At 54.3% G+C, this 19,152-nt stretch overlaps 1 protein-coding gene across 5 annotated transcripts in view; it reads right to left on the bottom strand.

The window, feature by feature from the left end:
* Positions 1-19,152, bottom strand: part of STARD9 (StAR related lipid transfer domain containing 9) — a 121,020-nt gene that overhangs the window by 24,682 nt on the left and 77,186 nt on the right. For all 5 annotated transcript variants that reach the window (XR_010663884.1, XM_065940181.1, XM_065940182.1 and 2 more), the window contains 6 exons: positions 18,643-18,725; positions 18,417-18,520; positions 13,194-13,396; positions 12,266-12,722; positions 9,920-10,179; positions 154-9,406 (listed from right to left, as the gene is read on the bottom strand). Coding sequence is in view for 4 of the 5 variants with exons in the window: in XM_065940181.1 (XP_065796253.1) it covers positions 154-9,406; positions 9,920-10,179; positions 12,266-12,722; positions 13,194-13,396; positions 18,417-18,520; positions 18,643-18,725 (10,360 nt within the window). In the remaining variant the exon portion in view is untranslated. The remainder of the gene's footprint in view (positions 1-153; positions 9,407-9,919; positions 10,180-12,265; positions 12,723-13,193; positions 13,397-18,416; positions 18,521-18,642; positions 18,726-19,152) is intronic.

Raw genomic sequence — 19,152 nt, 5'->3', positions numbered from 1 at the left:
GAACATGACTGAGTCACTGACACCGACCCTGAAGCCCCTTCTCTGTCTTAAGATCTGTCTCTGACCCCTGGGAGATCCCAGAGCTGAGCCAGGGAGAGGGGAACAGCCAGCTGTTGGCCTTCTCTGGCCTCCCACCCAGGGCCAGGTCCTTACCGGGCGTATCGCTCCTCCTTCTCGGCAGCGAGCGCCTCCCCCGTGCCGCTCTTGAGCACCTGCAGCAGGGCGTCTGTCTCCCCAAAGCCACGGTGCAGTTTTGCTTCTGTGAGTTCTGTGCTGAGGGAGAGGTTCTGGGCCCCAATTTTCAGGGGGATCTGCTCCCTCTGGGGCCACTCTGGTGCCCGGCTCTGGTCCTCAGGGGCTTGTGGGCGCCTCTGGGGCTGCTCTCCAGAGCCACAATCACCTCTGGTCCCCAGGGAATTCACGGTACCCAGCCCTCCAGGAGAGCCATTCTGAGGCCCACACCAGTCACTAAATTTGTTACGCACGGGGAGGTCCCTCAGACCATGATGTTGGGGCTCAGGGGCCGTGTACATCTGGGAACCTGGGGGCAGCAGCCCCCCAGGCTGGCAGGCCACAGGCGGGCCCAAGATGCAACCCTGGAGCCCTGGGCTATCAGTCAACTCAGAGAAAGGGCAGGGGCTGTGGCGCTGGAGGCCCCCCAACGAAGAGGAAACGTCCAGAGCAGGCCGCAGCTCCACTGGAGAGGCTGAGCCCTCACCCCTTTTCTCTGTCCTGCTCTGCCATCCACCTGGCCCCCTTCTGCTCAGCGAGCCACACTCTTCTGAGGCCACGTCCTCAGGCAGAAAGCTGTCAGTCAGCCCCTGGCTCCTGCTCCTCAGGGCCGGGGGTGACAGTCTGCTCTGCACCCCGGCGGGGGTCCTGGGCAGACACTGCTGCGGGGGCTGCTGCCCAAAACGGACTTGGGGCTTTGTGCTCTGCTGGGGGCTGCCTTCGGAGCTCACCCCAAAGGGCCTGCGGTCGCCCCCTTCTAAGGAACTTCTACCTTCTCCACATGGAGCCCCTGCTCTCTGAGAGCCACCCGCCTCATCAGTGGTTTGAGAAAAATTACCCACTGGAGGCCGGGGGGCAGGAAGGGGAAGGCTTGGGCTGGACACGAGTTTCTGGCGGCTGTCAAGGGAAAGATCTGAGGGAGATGGGAGAGACAAGGCGCCTGGTGGGATCCCCGACCCTGGGGTGCTGGCACTAAGTGTGAGGATCGGGGAGGAGGCCCTGTCCACCAGCAAGGCACTGGTGGACCCCTGCTCCTTCTGCACCCTGAGCTCCCCGGCAGACTCCACAGTGTGGGGGCAGGGCCCTGGGGAGGAAAGTGCACTGAGGCAGGGTCTGCCAACAGCCAGGCAGGAGGGCTTCTCTGGCTGGGAGCTGGGAGGCAGGAGGGCATCCGGAGAAGCCTGGGGGCTCAGAGAAGGCAGGTTCTGCCCAAAGGGGCCTTTCTGAAAGTTGAAGTGGAATGAGGGTACAGGGGTGCTCTGGGGCCTGCAAAGAGTGTCTTCTCCCTGAAGATCTAGGGGCCCTGCTGTTTTCCACACCGTCTCCTCTGCCTCTCTCTTCTGAAGTGTCCTGGGGACATGTCCCTTTCCTTGAGACATGCTAGCAAGATCCGAGCCCAGCCCTTCAAGGATCACATCGACCTTCTGAGGCTCGGCCTCTGGGGCCTGGACATGGAGGGATGGCGAGGCCAGGTCAGTCTGGATGCCCTCATCCACGGTGGTCTGAGTAGAGCCGTCCATCACCTGGGTCTGGGGCACCTCACGAGGAGTGTCCCTCTTGGCATTCCACTCCTTTTCGGCCACACTTGGCTGGGAGAGACTCCCCAACAGCTCCGAGGTGCTGTGCAGGAGCTGTGAGAGGTGGAGAGACAGGCTGTGCATGCTGGCCCAGGAGGCCAGATCCGACCGGGCAGAGGAGTCAGAAGAGCTCCAGTGGGACTCGCAGCCCAGGGTCTGCGTGCCTCGCTCCAAGGTGTCCGTCCTGGACTGAGCTACAGGACCACCCACCTCGGATGGATATAGCAGCATAATCTCATCCACTGGACCTGCAGCACTTCCCTCAGCCCAGGAGGGCTCCCTCCTTGGAGAACCCACTTCATCAGGGGTGCCCCGGAACTGGGCTCTTTCATCAGGACCCTTCGAGGGGGCTGCTCCTTCAGAGCTGATCAGGATGTCGGGGTTCCTCAGGGCAGGCAAGGAACCCCATACCTCCCAGGCCTCATGTGAACCTCGGGCATTTCCAATGCTGCTGCATTTGTTCAACATGCTCTGGGCGCTGGCCAAGGTGCTGAGGTGGGAATGAAGCAAGGAGCTCTGGTCCTCTAGGCAGCTGTCCATGCTGCTCTGGGCCATGTTTGGAGGTGTCAGACCCTGCGATGTGGGGCAATGGGAGACGCTGACTGCACCACCAAATACATGCTGCCTCCAGCCAGTGCGCGCAGGCCGCTTGGGACTCCAGGGAAGGACGCAGGGATTGATGTCACTGGGGCCCAAGAGCAGAGCTCCTCCGCCCACATCCGTGGAATGCCACTCTGGTTTGGCCTGGCCACCCAGTCTCTCTGACTTTCCTGACTGGGCCTGTTCCAGAGCACCAGATGGATGGACGGACATGAGATTAGGGATTGGCATTCTCGAGAAAGTTGAAGTCGCTGAAAAAGGTGGGGGTGCGAGTGGTAGGGGCCTGAGATCAGTAGCAATACTGTCCAAGTCAGAGAAGGCTTCCTGATCACAACCCTCAGCATTCAGAGACGTTCTCACTGCAGATTTTCCTGAGGAAGTGCCCCTGGGGTGTGAGGCCCACAGTTGGTTGGGCTCCGCGATATCCTCCTCTGTTGGGGAAGGAGGCTCCACGCTCAAGTTCAGCTCCTGAAGAGACCGGGAAGAGCTGACCACAGAGAACTGTGGTCTGGAGTATTTGTGACCGGAGAAGACTGCAATTATAGGAAGTGAACCCCGGTGGTGGGGCGCCGGCTGCTCCCCACCAGAAGAGGGCTGCCCGGGGCCCTGGGCTGCCGGCCAGCGTGCTCTGCGTTGCCCTAAGGAGACAGCGGCTGAGTCACTGAAGCTGGGCGAGATCGTCTTGGACACAGGGGACCTGGCCACTGTCCTGCCCTCTCTGTCTGCACCTCTAATCTGACAGCTGTCCGAGCTGCCTTCATCAGCATGTGGGGGCCTCCTGACCCCCACAGGGTCTCCACGGCCACCTGCAGCCTGGTCTCTCTGCTGCTCCTCCTCCTCCCATGGACTGTCAACCTGGGATCTGGAGACATACTTTAACTCTGTTATGAGTTTGGCTTGGGGATGCAAGCCACCATGATCCCTGGACCCTGGGGGAAGTTGCGGCTCTTCTGGAAGGCATCTGATGTCATTTCCCAAACATCCCTGTTGTAGTCCCTCTGGCAGCTCACTCTCAACACACCCTTCACTTAAATTCAGGGTGTGTGGTTCCCCCGCTGCTGCTGGCTTGGGTTGAGAGCCTTGTGTACCCTGGCCCCCCACAGAGCTGTCCTGCAACCTCCCGGGTGTCTCGGAGCACCTGCCCTCGGGGGAAGGGAGAGCCTGAAGCTCGGCTCTGACTTTCTTCTCAGCAGCCTTCTTCTCAGAATCCCCTACTGACCTGGAGCTCCCATCAGTAAGCAAGGGGCTGAGGGGGCTCGTCCTCATGTCGGGGGCAGCAGGGGAGCTGCAGCCCCCAGTCAGAGGTAGGACCGCAGCGGCAGAGGCCTCTGGGGTGCTACCGTCTCCTGGCCCCAGCTCTACGTTAATGCCTTTGGGCTCAAGGCCATGCGCCAACAGCACGCCAGGTTCCCCGCCACGACCCTCTCCTCTCTCCATTCCCCAGGCCCTGGAAGGGACCCTGGAAGGGTGGTGAGGGTGTAGAGGGGCCGTGGAAGCCCCCCTGCCGAGGTCACCATCTCTGTAACATAGTGAGGTGGAGGAAGGGGAGGAACGGGCACCCCAAACAACAGGTTGAGGGCTATGCGGCTGCCAGCAGGGACCAGATCTGCTCTCTTCCTGGCTCTGGGACAGGCCAAGGGTCTTGCTGCCACCAGGGCTCCATGAGGAGACACCAACACCTGAGTCATCCCGCAGGCATCGGCTCGGGGCCTCCTCTCTGACTCCCCCGGGGCTCTGATCCGGCAACAGAGCTGGCCTGGGACCTTCCACGCCGGCCCTGCAGACTTCTGCCAGCCCAGAGCCAATACTCCCTTCCAGCTTCACACGCGGCTGCAAGGGAGCTTCCAGTCCAACCCCCCTCAGGGCTCTGGGCAGGACAGCACCCCATGTGGGGTTCGCCCTCCCTTCTTCTGAGCTGGTGGAAGCCTCGAGGCACTGGCCCTGGTCTTGGTGAGGCTCCGAGAGGCTGGCTGAGTTCTGAACATCTGCGATCACATGGCGACTTTCAAAACAGGCTGCTTTTTCTCCCTGTGCAATGGCTTGGACGGTACCTGAGCCTCCTCCCCACGTGCAGTCTGGAGTCGCAGGTTCTTGGTGGGCTGCGCTGCTCTCCTGATGGCCAGGGAGCATGCCCTCAGTCACAACCAATGCCTCTCGCCCCTGTGCAATCTGCCCAGCATCGTCAAAAGGGACCTGAGAAAGTGAGGCAGCCACCACTTCCCCTGTCATCACCCTCCTGTCCTCCTCCCTGGAGGCTGCTGAAGAAGGAAGACCCTCTGAGCCCAGAGCACCAGCAGAGGGAGCCGCTCCAGTTGCTTTGTTTTTCTCTGTGATTTCAGAAGAGCTTGTGTGACACACAGATTGTTCACCTGCTCCCAGGAAACTCTGTTTTCTGGTACAATGGCTCCCACCTGGAGCGGGGTCAGTGTGGGGGGAAGTCCGTGAGGGACACTGTGGCCCCACGTCAGTGTCAGTGCTGGGCAGAGAGTGGAAGCTGTCTGCAGACGGGGGTATGGCCTGATGGACAGTTGCCCTCTTGTCAATTGATCGGTGTGTTGGTTCAACAGAGAGAGATGCCGTGTGATTCCATGCTTCAGCCTCATTTGTGGTCCTGTCAGCCACTGACTGGCCCATTTGTGGACACTGCAGCCTGCCGGGGGCCCTTGAAGAACATTCAGGTTCTAATAAAGTCTTGCTGGAAGGCAGGACTGTGTCCCCAGCCACCGCGTTGTAAAGTTGCTTCCTCTGAGTCTTTGCCAGTCCCGTCTCCTCCAACACAGCCAGGCTTGTGGGTGGCTGAGCAGAGGGCTCTGGCTGAGGGACCCCTGGTGGGGACACAGGCACTGAGAAAGCCCCACCAGCAGGACTGAGGTCCTCGGCCTCCTGCCTTACCTCTCTGCCTTGGTTGTCTCCTTCTCCTAAGGGGCTGCCAACCTTCCTCTCAAGCAGGCTAGAGGCCCCATTCAGGGCACCGGCCCTGTCTGGTCCTCTTGGTTCAGCTGCCTCGGCTCTGGAAGGAGAACCTACCCTGCTACCCAGGCCCATCGAGTTGGTTCTAAGGTCGGCTCCTTGGTCTTGGGGACCAGTGCTTGCTGACCTCTTGCCCTCGGCCCCCAGGGGAACACTCCCTGGTACACTGGATTGACCACAAGGTCCCATGGCCATGGGTGTCACAGATCCGGGCCAAGCAGAGTGCACCACAGAGGAGTCCCATCTGTCATCTCCCTGCAGGCTGTGGTGTCCAGACGCTCCACTCTGGTCCTGCTGCCCCGCTCCAGTTACCAAGGGACTGGTGGGCATTTTCAGCACGGTAGGATCCAACACATAGTCAACAGAAGAGATGCCTAGAGTATCAGGTGCATAACGATAGCTTCTTGGCAGCCTTGTTGAATTCAAGAGCAAGGTATGACTCAGGTCTTGGCGAGGAGCCATGCAGGAGTCTGGCTGGCTTGGTGACAGGCCGGTCCTGTGGCCGAACAACGTGTGCACACAATGGTGGCATGGGCCAGGGAGTCTCTGAGTCGCCGAGACTGTGTTTTTCTCCTCTAGGCTCCCTCTTTGAGCAGCCATTTCTTCCACTTGGGCTTGAACTGCTGGCTCCTCTTGCTGAGAATGATGGATGCACTTGGCAGGATGACTTTCTTGAACACCCTCCAAAGTCTCCAGCTCCTCCAGACTTCCCAAGCTGCGGGGTTGACGTCTGAGGTGCACTGCATTCACCAGCTTGCCCTCCTCAGAAGTCCCCTCGCGCCTGGGCTGCAATGGCAGAGCTCTGGCTGAAGCTTTCGTCCTCGGGTGAGCAGAGGCATTGGTGCATTCTTTGCAAACTGTGCACACCCCTAAATAACCACCAGAGTCCTTGATGGGTGTGTTTAGCACAGCTGGGTAGGTATGCCCTCTCACAAATCTGCTGCCAGGTCCCTGGGGATCAGTGCTACCATTCACCTCCACTTCCCCAGCTTCACCATCCCTACAGATAACATCGTCTGTCCATTTGGGAGAAGTCAGCTGATCCTTGAAGGGCGGGTGGTTTCCAAAGCTGCCTGTCCTCAGCACGCTGTCGGCTGTCTCCTGGTCCTGTTGGTACTGGAAGATGAACTCCTTGCTGACTCCTGGTGGGTGGGAAGCATGCAACTGCTTACCCTGTTTGGATTCAATTTCTGAGATGCCATTCTCCAGCTGCATCACACTCCTAATTAGCCTAGCCATCTCATTGGTACTATTAACTCTTTCATCCCATGTCTTTCCAGGAGGTTCTTCTTTGGGATTTGCTTTAAGTACTTTTCCAGGGACTTTGCATTCGCTGAGGTTTCTCTCCTGAGAGCATGTAACTGACTGGAATTGTTCATATGTGGACTCAGTCTGTGAAAGCTTAAACTCTTCTGAGCCGTCTTTGGAATGGGGTGCTTTTCCAAGAAGCCCAGTTTCATTCCTCCCTTCCTCCTTATGGGCTGGACTCTCACCCAGGGCCATTGTCTCTGGGCTGCTTACCTGATGACGTACTGATCTAGACTTCAAAGGAAGAGCAGCATCCTGTGGCTTATCCTTGTCAGGGGCTAAATAGATGGTTTTACAGGTGAAATCAGACCTAACCCTGGAAGGAAAGTGTCTTTTTGTGTCAAAGGCCTGAGCCTGTGTGAGGACTGGGTTCTGCCCCTGCTCTTCTTCCTCACCCGTCTCAGATTCACATGCAAGGAGAGGCTTCCCTGACCCAGACCTGTTTGAGGAAACACTGCAGTAGGACTGTATAGGAGCCTTTGCTCCCTGCTTGAGCGTTGGAAGACTGTGTTTATTTAAAATTCCAACTTGATTTTCAAATTCACATACTTTTATGCTGGTAGATGGGAAAAAATGTCCATTCTGAGTGACAAAAAAATAAACCGAATTATGGCTTCTTTCTTTAACCTTTCCAAGGTATTTCCCTTTTTCTCTGCAAACTTCCTTGGCATTCAAATCAACTGGCCTCTCTGCTGTGACCTGCTGAGATGATGCAATCTTGGAATTCTGGTTTGGTAATTGTACTGGCAACTTATCCTCCACATACACATTTTGGAGGACCTGGTGCTCATGTCCAAAGCCCCAGGCTTCCCTGAGGGGTGGGGAGGGCACCCTTGCTTCTCTGCAAGCTGGAATTTCCAAGGCAGTTTCTGTCAGGGCATCTCGGCTTTTGGTCACATAGAATGTTTCCAAGGGAGGTGGCTGCAGGGAAGATGGAAGTGGATTCCAGGGAGCAGAGTGAAGGTATAGCTCTGGACCAGACGGAAAGGAGCAGGAAGGCTTGCTGTGTCTTCTGCCCGCTTCCATGGAGCTCTCCTGGGAGCCTGTCTTCTCTTCTTGCGGGGGGCGGTGGCTGTTCAGACCTAATCGCCTCACTGGACCTGCTCTCTTCTTCCTCAAAGGAGCCCAGCCTCGGGGCCAATGGGGGTCTTTGGTGGCTATGGTGACAATATGGTGACAAGGGTTCTTCAGGATGAAACACTCATCAGAGGACGTCATGAGTCCAGGTTTCTCGCTGCTCTGAGAGGACTCCTCCAAGCCGCTCTTTTTGACTCCCCGTGCTGCCGTCATGGGATATGCCATCTTGTTCTCTGCTGCAGAGACCTGTGCATTTGTAGGTCCAGAAGTCAACGATTCTACATCTGCTGAGTAAGTTCCACTATGACTCACCTCTTTCTCACTAGTTGTAAAGAAATCTGAAGTACCTTCTACCTTGACATTCAGACTGTCCTGTTCTTTCTCTGCTCTCAAACGCCTAATTTTGGACAGATAGGTTGGAACATTGTTGAAATCTGGGCTGCTGGATACCCCAGGACCAACTGGCAATACAGCATCTCCTTCCCTGCCGGAAGCTTGAACCGGAAGACCAGAGTCTTCCTTAAGGGAGGGGAAAACTGGCCTGGGGGCTCCCGTGGCTTCTGAAACAGGATGAGACAGTTCAAGGAGGTATTTTTGCTGAAGGGCAGCCCAGTCTCTCTCACAGGCGCTGCCAACATAAGTAAATGAGCTGGCAGAGGCAGCCAACAAGCTGGACACACTAGAGTTAGATGCTTCAGAGACGCCTTGCTGGGCCATGTCAGGGACCCCACTGGCTTGAAAGGTACCCTCAGCTCCTGGCTGAAGAAGGCTGCAAGGGTCCCAGAGGGACACAGACCCAGACACGGGATCTGTATACACACTGCTAATGCTGCAAGGCAGCTCAGTGCTGGCCGGGGGCAGTGTGGTGCTGGAAGGCAGGTTGGTTTCTGTACCTGGTGACTTGAGTTCTTCTATATTGAGCCAGTATCCAGGCCTTTCCCAACCACAGCGCTGAACCTCCTGGATGTCAGGACTTGGACATAAAGAACGTGGGGGGCTGCTGGGATTGATCTTGGAGTCACAGGAGAACCAAGAATCCATGGATACCAGAGGACTTCCTCTGGAGGGCTGCATGTCTTGGAGAGTGGTGGCCGGTTCTGTGGGGCTTCGTTCCACCACCACCTCAGGCTGTTCACAGGGCGGCTGTGGCTGGGGTTCCAGGTAAAATGAACTGCTCACTGGCAAGATGGCATCTAGCCTGGGGGCTCTTCTGTGACTGATGGGACCAAGCCTGCACACTGCCTCCTGGCCCCCTGCAGGCAGAATGGGGCTCTGCAGGCTCCAGAAAGTCTCCGTGGGCATCTCATCAGTTGAAGCAAAGGAAGGCTTTCCTTGCCAATGGTCCCCTGGTTCTTCTTCAGCATCAATCAGGCTGTCGAGGGAAACACTCCTGTGAGCCAAGGTGAATGGCTGACTGTCTGAGGATGTGGTGAAGCCCCTCCCAAAGGCTTGCGCTCTGGCCTGGCCGTGGCCACAGACGCTGGTGAGGTAACTGTGTCCTGGGTTGTCCCGTGGGTTTCCGGGCCCCTTCTCAGCCAGCGAGTCCTCAGATATTTGGCTGTCATCACTTTCAGAGTTGTCTGGCTCTGGGAGATCCCGCTCCTTCCCCTCGGGCTCCTCCAGCTCCACTGGCGCCGGCAGGGCTTTGGCACAGACACAGGAGAGAGAACCTACTGAGTAACCGCTATCTGCGTCAGATACATCACCACCTTTTCCTCTTTCAAAAGCCACTATGGGGCTGGAGTCTGTGAGTGAGGCCATGGTGTCTGGGTCCCCAACACTGTGTTGCCTCTTCAAAAGGCTGCCATGAGATAAGCAAGAGGACTTTTCAACCCTAGCTGCCAGGACCCTCTGCTGTCTTTTTGATGCCCCGCTTGGAGACAGTGGTATGGATCCTGCCCAGAAAGTCTTGGCTGCCTTTCCATGCTCAAATGTCTATTTGGATCCATGAAGATGTGAGGAACTGCAACTGGCTCCCTCAACAGCCTCATGGGCCCAAGGTTCCCTTCTGCTCACCACCCTGCTGGTGTGTGGCCTTAGCCCTCCTGGTCTGAGTGGAGGGGTAAGGACCTTCAGCTTATCCCACAGCTTTCGCTTGTGAGCTGACTGGCCCAGAGATGCTAAACTCTGGGCCACCATCTGACAGGGCTGCTTACCCATTCTCTCCACTTCCTGGACACTGGCCGACTCGGAGCTCTCGGTGAGGCACGTGCCCAGGGGTGAGGCTCCCTTCCAGGTCAGGGCCTTCCTGGCTGTGCCGAAGTGCCCCTCACCTGAGGAACAGAGGGCATGCTGGATGAGATGCCCTATCCTTGGGGGGTAAGAAGCAGCCAGGGGCAGATACTCTTCTGAGAATTGCTCAGGAGGGTCAGCAACAGGTGGTAACGTGGTGGAGGGGTCCCGATTCACGAAAACACTGTGGAGACAAGAAAAGCCATCTCAGAAGTCAGAGGTCCCTACTTCCTGCTGACAGAGGGAATATAAAGTCCCCCTTAGTTTGTTCTGAAAGAGATTTAAATCTAGGCCAGGGCTTCCTTGGTGGTTCAGTGGTAAAGAATCTGCCTGCCAATGTAGGAGACACAGGTTCGATCCCTGGTCCTGGAAGATCCCACATGCTGCGGAGCAACTAAGTCCCTGAGCCACAACTACGGACGGTGTGCTCTACAGCCTCAGAGCCACAACTACTGAGCCCACATGCCACATCTACTAAAGCCTGTATGCCCTAGAGCCTGTGCCCCAGAAGAGACGCCACCACAATAAGAAGCCCATGCACTGCATCCAGAGAGCAGCCCCCGCTTGCTACAGCTAGAGAAAAGCACATGCAACAATGAAGACCCAGCACAGTCAAAAATAAATAAATAAAACTGTTAAAACTAGGTCCCTACGGCCTTTTGGGCTTCCCTGATAGCTCAGTTGGTAAGGAATCCGCCTACAATGCAGGAGACTACGGTTCGATTCCTGAGGTGCGAAGATCCACCAGAGAAGGGATAGGCTAGCCATTCCAGTATTCTTGGGCTTCCCTTGTGGCTCAACTTGTAAAGAATCTGCCTGCAATGTGAGAGATGTGGGTTTGATCCCTGGGTTGGGAAGATCCCCTGGAGAAGGGGACGGCTACCCACTCCAGTATTCTGGTCTGGAGAATTCCATGGACTGTATAGTCCATGGGGTCGCAGAGAGTTGGACACAACTGAGCAACTTTGACTTCATTTCATGGCCTTTAGGGTCTACAGGTACACAAGGCAACTGCAGACTAGAGTCTTGGCTCTTAAAGTAGCCCTAGGTACACTTTGTTCCTCATTTTCTTTACTTATAAAAAGGTTGAACAGAATCTGAATCGAATCACGTCTTTAGGGAAAACTTCCAACATGAGGAACTGAAGAATAACTTAAACAGCTCTACAAGGAGTCAAACAAACAAATCTATAAAGCAGCACATCGCATAGAACTGATCCACTTTAACAAATTAATGACATGAACAAATTATTAAAAAGCAAAAAAGGATGATTAAAAGAAACTTGAAGGATATAATAACCACATGCAGTGTATATATCCTATTGGATCTTAATTTAACTATAAATATATATTTTGAGGCAACTAGAGAAATTTGAATATGGCCTAGGTTTTTTATTATACTGAATAATTATTTTAATTTTGTTGGGTGTGATGACAATATGGTTACAAGGAAAGTCATTATTTTTCCGAACTGTATATATTTGTTGTAGGATTGAAATGACATGCTGTATAGGAGTTGTTCTAAAATACTTCATCAGTAACATGAAGGAGGGGAGACAAAGCAAATCGTGACACCTGCTATGGGTGACAGGGACATGATTCTTTCCACTTTGTGTGTTGGAAATGTTTCACATACTCTGAAGACTATGAGTGATCGGTGAGCAAACGTAACACTGACAGACACTAACTGTGCACCTAATATGGGCGAGGCCCAGAGCATATAAAGAGGTGGACACAGCCCTCTGTTCCAAGCAATCTGGGAGACAGCATATCCTCCCCTTGACTGAACATGAGTGAAGGAGAAAGGAAAAAGGAGGATCCCAAGCTGAACCAGGAGTCAGAGAGACAGCGCTCCATGTGCTCAGTATGGTAGGGGGTTGAGATACTGACTGGAGCTGCTGGTCGGGTGGGAGGGGAAGGAAGAAGGGTGTGGGAACAGACTGCAGTTTGGGGCAGCATGAGATGGAGGGGGCAGGACCTACACAAGGAAGCATATGTGGACAGCCATGGTCTGGAGCACAGGGAAGACGAGGCTGAGAGTCTCCCTCAGGAGATGTCACCAAAGAAGCAAGAGCTGCCGCTCAGAGTGGGGCAGGGACAGTCTTAGAAGATTCCGGCTATAGAGAAAGAAGAGTGGTTGGAAGAGGGAGAAAGTGATGAGCAAGAGAAGGGTAGACACATCTTTCCATCTCACAGCTGGAAGAAACTGAGGCCCTGGGAAGGGGCTGTAAACCTCAGCTGGTGCCTCCAGGCGGCCTCCGTGGGTTGTACCTGCGCAACTGGGCTGAGTGCCAGCTGCAGGGCCTTCGGAGGCGCAGAGAACTGCAGCTTGTCAACCTGCTTCTACGATGAGGCCCTGGGACCAGGGAACCAGGGCGGAGGGCTGGGAATGGGGTCCTCCGGGGGCGGTCATCCTGGAGCCAGCACAGCGCTCTGAGCTGCTCAGGTCCCCTGTGGGCCTCCAGCAGCCTCTGCTTCTTGATGATCCTTTCCAGCTTGAATGAGGCTCTTTTCCGCCGGATGCTCCGCTCGTGTCTCCACAGGAACTGCGGGTGTACCACCCTGCTCTGGCTTTGGACCTGGGGGGACGGCTGAGTCTTGGGGTCTGTCTGGCACCACGAATGAGAAGGCACTGCAGCCTCAAGTTCTTTCTCTGCTGCGTGGTCTTGCTGCAGCTGCTGCCGCGAGCTGGCCAGCCAGGTCTCTCCCCTGAGCAGCCACTGCTGGTCTGCAAACCAAAAACACCCCAAGAGAAGGTCAGCCCTCGCTCCCTCCCTGGACTCAGGCACCTCCGGCCACAGCTGCACCTGCGCAGAGTGAAGAGCTGGCCAGGTGGACAGGGCAGGATGAGGGCCACAGGGCCCTCTGGGGCAAGAGTGACAGCCCCCCTGACCACACATCAAGGGGATGTAGCCCCTGGCCTCTGCAGGGCAGTGGGCACACACACAGGCCAGTAGCAGAGCCTGGACAAATGTGTGCATACAAAGGAGCAGGCAGGAGACCCATCACCCCGATGGGGGGCCAGAAACGAGGCTGTTTCCTTATTCTTGCTTCCAGTCCCTTGTAAGAGCCTCTGGTCTCTAAAAGAGGGGAGAGAACCCCACATACCATAGATTCCATCATATCACAAAGAGAACAAAGGAGAGAACACAGAAGGCTGAGGGGCACAGAGAGATGGGAACGGCAAGCAGGCTCCTACCGTCTTCAACCCGCAGGCCGGCGTGCAGCTGTTCCTGCTCCGCTTCCTGTTTGGCTCTAATCTGTCCCACTAGGATCTGCTGCCTCACATCCCCGAGGTGCTGCTGCTGCTGTGGAATCTGGGTCCCGCAGGGCGTCTCTCCAGCCCTCAGTGGCCAGTGGTCCTTGTCATTCTGCTCTCTCAGCGCTCTCCTGTCACAGGGGCTGGGTCACCCGGGGGAAATGCAAACCCAGCTCAGTACAAACCACAGTGGCCTCAGTCCCTCCCAGAGAACCCTGCCTTGGACAGGGCGCAGAGGGCTCCGGACTCCTGACAGCTTGGGACACACAGGCATGGTGTCACAGGCAGCTCGTGATGTCACAGTGCAGGAGGGGAGAACAGTCCTGAGGTTAGCATATTCCTAGACTGTGGGTTCAGCAGAAACACAAGTTCATTTTGGTTAAGGAAAACAGGAAAGTAAAGTGGTTGGGGTTTTTTTGTTAAAAAAAAAAAATTTAGCTAAATAAAGAAACCCTGTCATTAAAAAAACAAGAAGAGAATAAAAAGGTATCTGCTGAAAATGTGGTATAATGAGAGTTGAGCAGAAGTTCTGGAAACATGGTGGGAACAGAACTTCTCATCCACGTTCAGAGCCCACAACTGCACCTCTCGATCTAGTAGTGGGAGGAGAGGGAATTCAGATGTACACTGACCTGCGTGGGCCTCAGGGGCCCCAGGGGAGGGCTGGTCTTGGGAAGCGAGCCCTGCAAGAGGGTTCAAGACCTTTAGGCTCAACCTCACCTCTCAGAGACACCTGCTGATGTGTTTACTGCTGAAACTGTCCAGGATGTGTTTAGATCCAGTGGGGAGGCATTGGGGACATGTTGGGGATATAAATGAAACATGATTTAGCCATGAGTTGATCATTTGTAGTATAGCTGAATTTTCCAATTATACAAAATTTAAAAAGGTTCTATTGGCTTATACAAGGACTCAGATTCATTCCCCAGCACCTCTACCAAAAGAAGAAAAAGAAAATTCCAGATTCAGTCATGCTTTACTCTGCCACCAGGTTCCTGCAGGACCATGGACAAGTCAGAGCCTTCCTCTGAAGACTGACAGCTTCTCCCCTCATGCTAACCTCTCCTTTGGTCTCACATGCCTTCTATGCATGGGCCTCCCATGCTGTTTCTTCAGGACCTCTCCATTCCTGTCATTCAGGTTTCTAAAAGAGCCAAATGCATGAGGCTCTGCTCTGAGGTGAGAAGGGAAGCATCCAGGAAGGTTCAGGGTTTGCTGGAAGCTGACACAGAAGCTAGATCTGGCCATGCTTAGCTTACCCTCGGCCCTCATTCCAGCCCCAGGAGCCCATGGCTCTCAGGCTTGGAGACTCACTCAGTGACTTGACACCAGAAGCGGAAGGCAAACTGGCTGAGCAATGAGCTCTGAGGGGTCCACTCCACTTAGGAGATTTACCACCTTGTAGAGAAGAATGAAAGCAGAGGTCCAAAAACTACAGCCTGTGGGCCACATGGTCCACAACCTGTTCTTGTGAACCTAGTTACTGGAACCCAGCCACACCTGAGGTTTATGTATTGTCTAGGGGGTTTCTGTGCCTTGCTGGCAGAGCTGAACAGCTGCAGCAAAGCGTAAAACACAATCTGGCCCATCACAGAAAGTCTGCTATTTGACTTAGAAGAAATTAAGATGTCTTAATGTAACATGAGGAGGACAGTGAAGGATGGAAGGGTGGGAGAGTGAAAACAGGCACAGCGGCGTGGGTGGGAGCTGACAGCGGCAGGCTCCTCTGTGGAAAGGAGGCTGTGTGGGGCTCAAACTGCAGTGGGTCCAGGGACCTGCACCAGTGTGCTCTGGGGAAGATGGGTGCTGCTGCTGTGATCAAAAGACCAAACACACACAGTGGTGTGTACAGAAAACATGTATGGCAGAGGCTAGCAAATGGAATCAAAAGCCAGTGAGCACCACACAAACAGAAAAAACAGTGGTGAAAAACATTTTACACATATATTTGTACGTATCATACCTGCATCGCAGCTCCAAATTGTGTCTGACCATGGACATGGATGAATTACAAACCTGAACCCATCAGAGGGTCTTAAGACATACCCAACAAAGATCCAGACCATCAATTACAAGAGGCAGGGAGGAGACCTTTATTCTGAATTCCCTGAGAGTGTTCAGTTTTCTTCCTGACTCTCAGATTTATTGGGTTGACCAAAAAGTTCATTCGGGCTTTTCACAAGCTGTTATGGAAACCTGAACAAACTTTTTCTCCAACCCAGTACAATCAGTTTCTCCCTAGAAGACAGCTCCTTTACCCTCCCCCAGGGAAAGTTGTAGCTAGAAATCAGCTTCTGCAGACCCAATAGTGGCAACAGGCCTGCAAGGAGAGGCAGTCTGGAAGAATCCCCACAGACCCTGCACATTCACCTGAGGAGTCACACACCATCAGACTAAAAACAGCTCCTGTGCTGAGCACATTGTCAAGTTCCCAGAAAGCAAGTGAAAAAGAACATGTTGGCTTAATGCTCCATGCTGGGTAGATGACCAAGGACCAGTCTTCAGTTACCTGCACTTGATGACTTCTGTCCCTCTCAGATGGTGCCCTTCACCCTGGGGGATCCCAACACCTCCAGCTACTGCCAGGACTCCGTTGGGCCCTCTGGCTGCTCAACTCTGGAGGCTTCCACAGCAGAAACGCAGTGGCACCCACTTGCAGAGGAGACAGTGACAGTGGCAGCAGCAAGTGTCCCTGGGTTCTAGGCACTTAAGGCTAAGTTCCCCAAATTCCAAATGGGACGATGTTAAGAACACGGATGATAAAGAGTCTTCAAGGACAAACTGCTCTCAGGTCCAGACATCTGCCAACGGGCCGACCTCCCCTGCTCTGGAGTCAGCGCTAGCTTTGCAGGCTCCCAGCAGAGAAGCACCCCACCAGACAGAGGGGACAGAAAGGAAACCTGGGACACAAGGAGGCTTTGGAGCCTACACCACCCAAGAGCAAATGAGAGACCTTCATGGAGACACATGCCCAGATGGGGAGTCCTGCTGACAACGTGCTGGGCCCCTCACGGTCTCTCCAGCCCGTCTAGTGGGCCACAGGCTTGAGCCCACCCCACCCACTGCTGCCAGAGGCTGGCGCACACTTGCAGGTGATGGCAACTGGGCAGGACCACCCTGGCCCACAGGCTCCCAGGGCTGGAGCTGAAGATCGGATGCAGCAAGGGGGAGAGGCCTGCTTCTCTAGTCGCCCTCTGTCCTCTGAATGAATGGGGTCATTCTTGGTTCTGCTGAAAGGTCACATTCATGCCCATGAAGGTAGAGAGCCTGAGAAGACTTCAAAAAGACAGAAGACCAGTGTTTTTCTGGAGTGAATGGGTCTGCTAGGGCGAGATACGAGGACAGGAAAGCAAAAGGGAGGCCACCTCCCAGGGCAGCAGGGCTGTGGGGTATCAGGCACTGAGCGAAGCACTCCATGTGCACCCGCTGCTTCAGCCTGAGTCACAAGGACCCCTGGGAGAGAGACGGTAGCATCCTTACTTAGAGGCGAGCAAACGGGCTCAGAGACTTAGTAGCTTGCCTAAGATCTCACAGCTTTCTGTTGTAGAGCCAGGAGGTAAGGTTACTTTACCAACGCCAATATCTCTTCAAGTATCTGTGGCTCTTTAAGTTGCAGAGTCAGGGCTTCCCTAGTGGCTCCATGGTAAAGAAGTCAATGCAGGGGACTTCTATCCCTCATCTGGAAGATCCCAAATGACGCAGAGCAACTCAGCCCATGTACCACAACTACGGAGCCTGTGCTTTACAGCCTGGGAGCTGCAACTTCTGAGGCCACATGCTGCAGATGCTGAAGCCCACATCCTACAGCCCGTGGTCCCCAACAAGAGCCACCGCAATGAGAAGCCCGAGCACCTCAACTAAAGAGTAGCCCCCACTCACCACAAGTAGAGAAAAGCGCACGTGGTAACGAAGACTCAGCACAGCCAAAGTAAATAAATATTTTTAATTAAAAAAATAGTAAGTTGCAGAGCCATTTCCTGTAAACTTCTGGACTCTGGGAGAAACACAGCCTCAGTGTGTCTTCCCAACAGAACTTACCTATGACAAGGCCTCCTTTCATGACTTCACTACAAAAAGCGAGGTCATTCTGACAAAAAAAGAGCCCTGGCTTCGGTCCTGAGCCCACCTTGGTCTTGATCTGCTCCACTCTGTGCCACTCCTCAGGGCCCCCCAGTCACCCTACACTGACCATCCTCCCTTAGGCCCTAGATCATTGTCCTCCTGGCCTCAGAGCGCTCCTATCCTCACCCAACATCTGGCCATCAAGGTTTGACCCAAGACTCTCCTCAGCTTCCATCACTGCTCCTGGCCTGAGGAAAGAGCAGCGGGAGCCCGGGGGCTGTCAGAACCCTCCCAGGCACCCTGAGTTCATGGTGTAGGACAAACCCCCTGCACAGACACCAGGGCCCCTGCTGACATTTGCTACAGGAAGTCCTCAAGGTACAGGACACTGGTGGCTTTCAGAACAGAAGGATACCTGTTTCCAGTATCCAACCCACAAGGCATCTCGATCCGGGAGGGAGCTCCTATGCAGAAGTGGACAAAGGATGACTGCGAAGAACAAAAGCAGTTGCTATGAATCACACAGAAAACTGACTCCACACTCCACAGTCTCAAGGCAGGCCAAGCAGGTAGATTAGGGAAGGAGCCCAAGATAGTTTCATGCTGTTCCTAGAGTTCCTGAACCCTTGGTTATGAGGAAAAGAGGCTTCTCAATCCTACAATAACAAAAAACTCAGAGGGAGCTGGTCCTGGAAGTTAACCGACACACACATGAACTCACACACTGGCAGGCCAGAATTCAATGGGATCCATGGGAGGCAGGTCTGAAAGCAGCAACTGATATCGATAGTCACATCACATGTAAATCTTGTGGACAGAGAAGGTGGCGACAGGAAACATCAAGTGATATAAGTACACACCTCTCTCAGTGATGAAGGAAGTGTGATATCCAAGGGGAAGTGAATGAGGACCATGACCACTTCTCTGCCACCCACTGGCTGAGCGGCTAGCTCACCATCCTCAGACCACTCACCCAAGGTGGTTCAGGCCAGGCTTCATTCCCAACTTGGCTGCTACACTCAATTCTTCCCTGCTCCATGTTGTAATGAATTAAAAGCAAAACCACTAGGCTCCACAGCAGAACGAGCAACTCTCTCTCACCTTTCCTTCCAAAGCAAAGGGCAGAGACACATCTGGGAGGCAGTGACATCTCCCCCCAAGTCCAGCCACTCCAGAGAGCCACTGCCGCCAACAGCCTCTCCGACCTGTGGACAAGGAAGGAAGCCTCATCATCTCCATCCCAACAGATAGAGACACAGCTCAGCTACCCCTCCAGAAAAGTGAAGCAGGGAGGTCAACGGCCATGTGGAGAATACCATGTGCTCACCTGCCTCCTCTGCCGAAGGACAGCGGCCTCTGCGGGGTGGTTGAACCGGAACTTCTGTGCTTTCCCCAGGGTTATGACTGCTCCTGTGGCATACACACCAAACTAAATTCAAGCCACAGCTCATGTTCTGAGTACAGTAATGTGTAGGGCACTGTTCTGGGGGACAAAGTCCTACCCTCAGTAAGGTGATCATTTAGCTGAGTCCATAAGATCTACACTCCCTGGATATTGTTCAGCATATGCATTGAACTAATGAGATGAACAGGAGAAGCTCTGGTATTCCAGGGGAAAGCAAGTGGAGCTCCAGGTGGAGCAGTCAGGGAGTGCTTCATGGAATAAGGGGTACCCAAGTTCACCCACAAAGAACACAGAATATGAATAGATTAATAGTAGTAGTAATAATGACATTAATCACCATAATGAATATTTTCTGAGTGAAAAGAACACTGTTAAGAACATTACACAGATTAGCTCATTCAATCTTCACAATGATTCTATTATTATCCCCAT

The sequence above is a fragment of the Muntiacus reevesi genome, chromosome 7 (assembly GCF_963930625.1).
Source record: "Muntiacus reevesi chromosome 7, mMunRee1.1, whole genome shotgun sequence".
Classification (NCBI taxonomy): Eukaryota; Metazoa; Chordata; class Mammalia; order Artiodactyla; family Cervidae; genus Muntiacus; species Muntiacus reevesi.
This window is presented reverse-complemented; position numbering and strand designations above follow the sequence as displayed.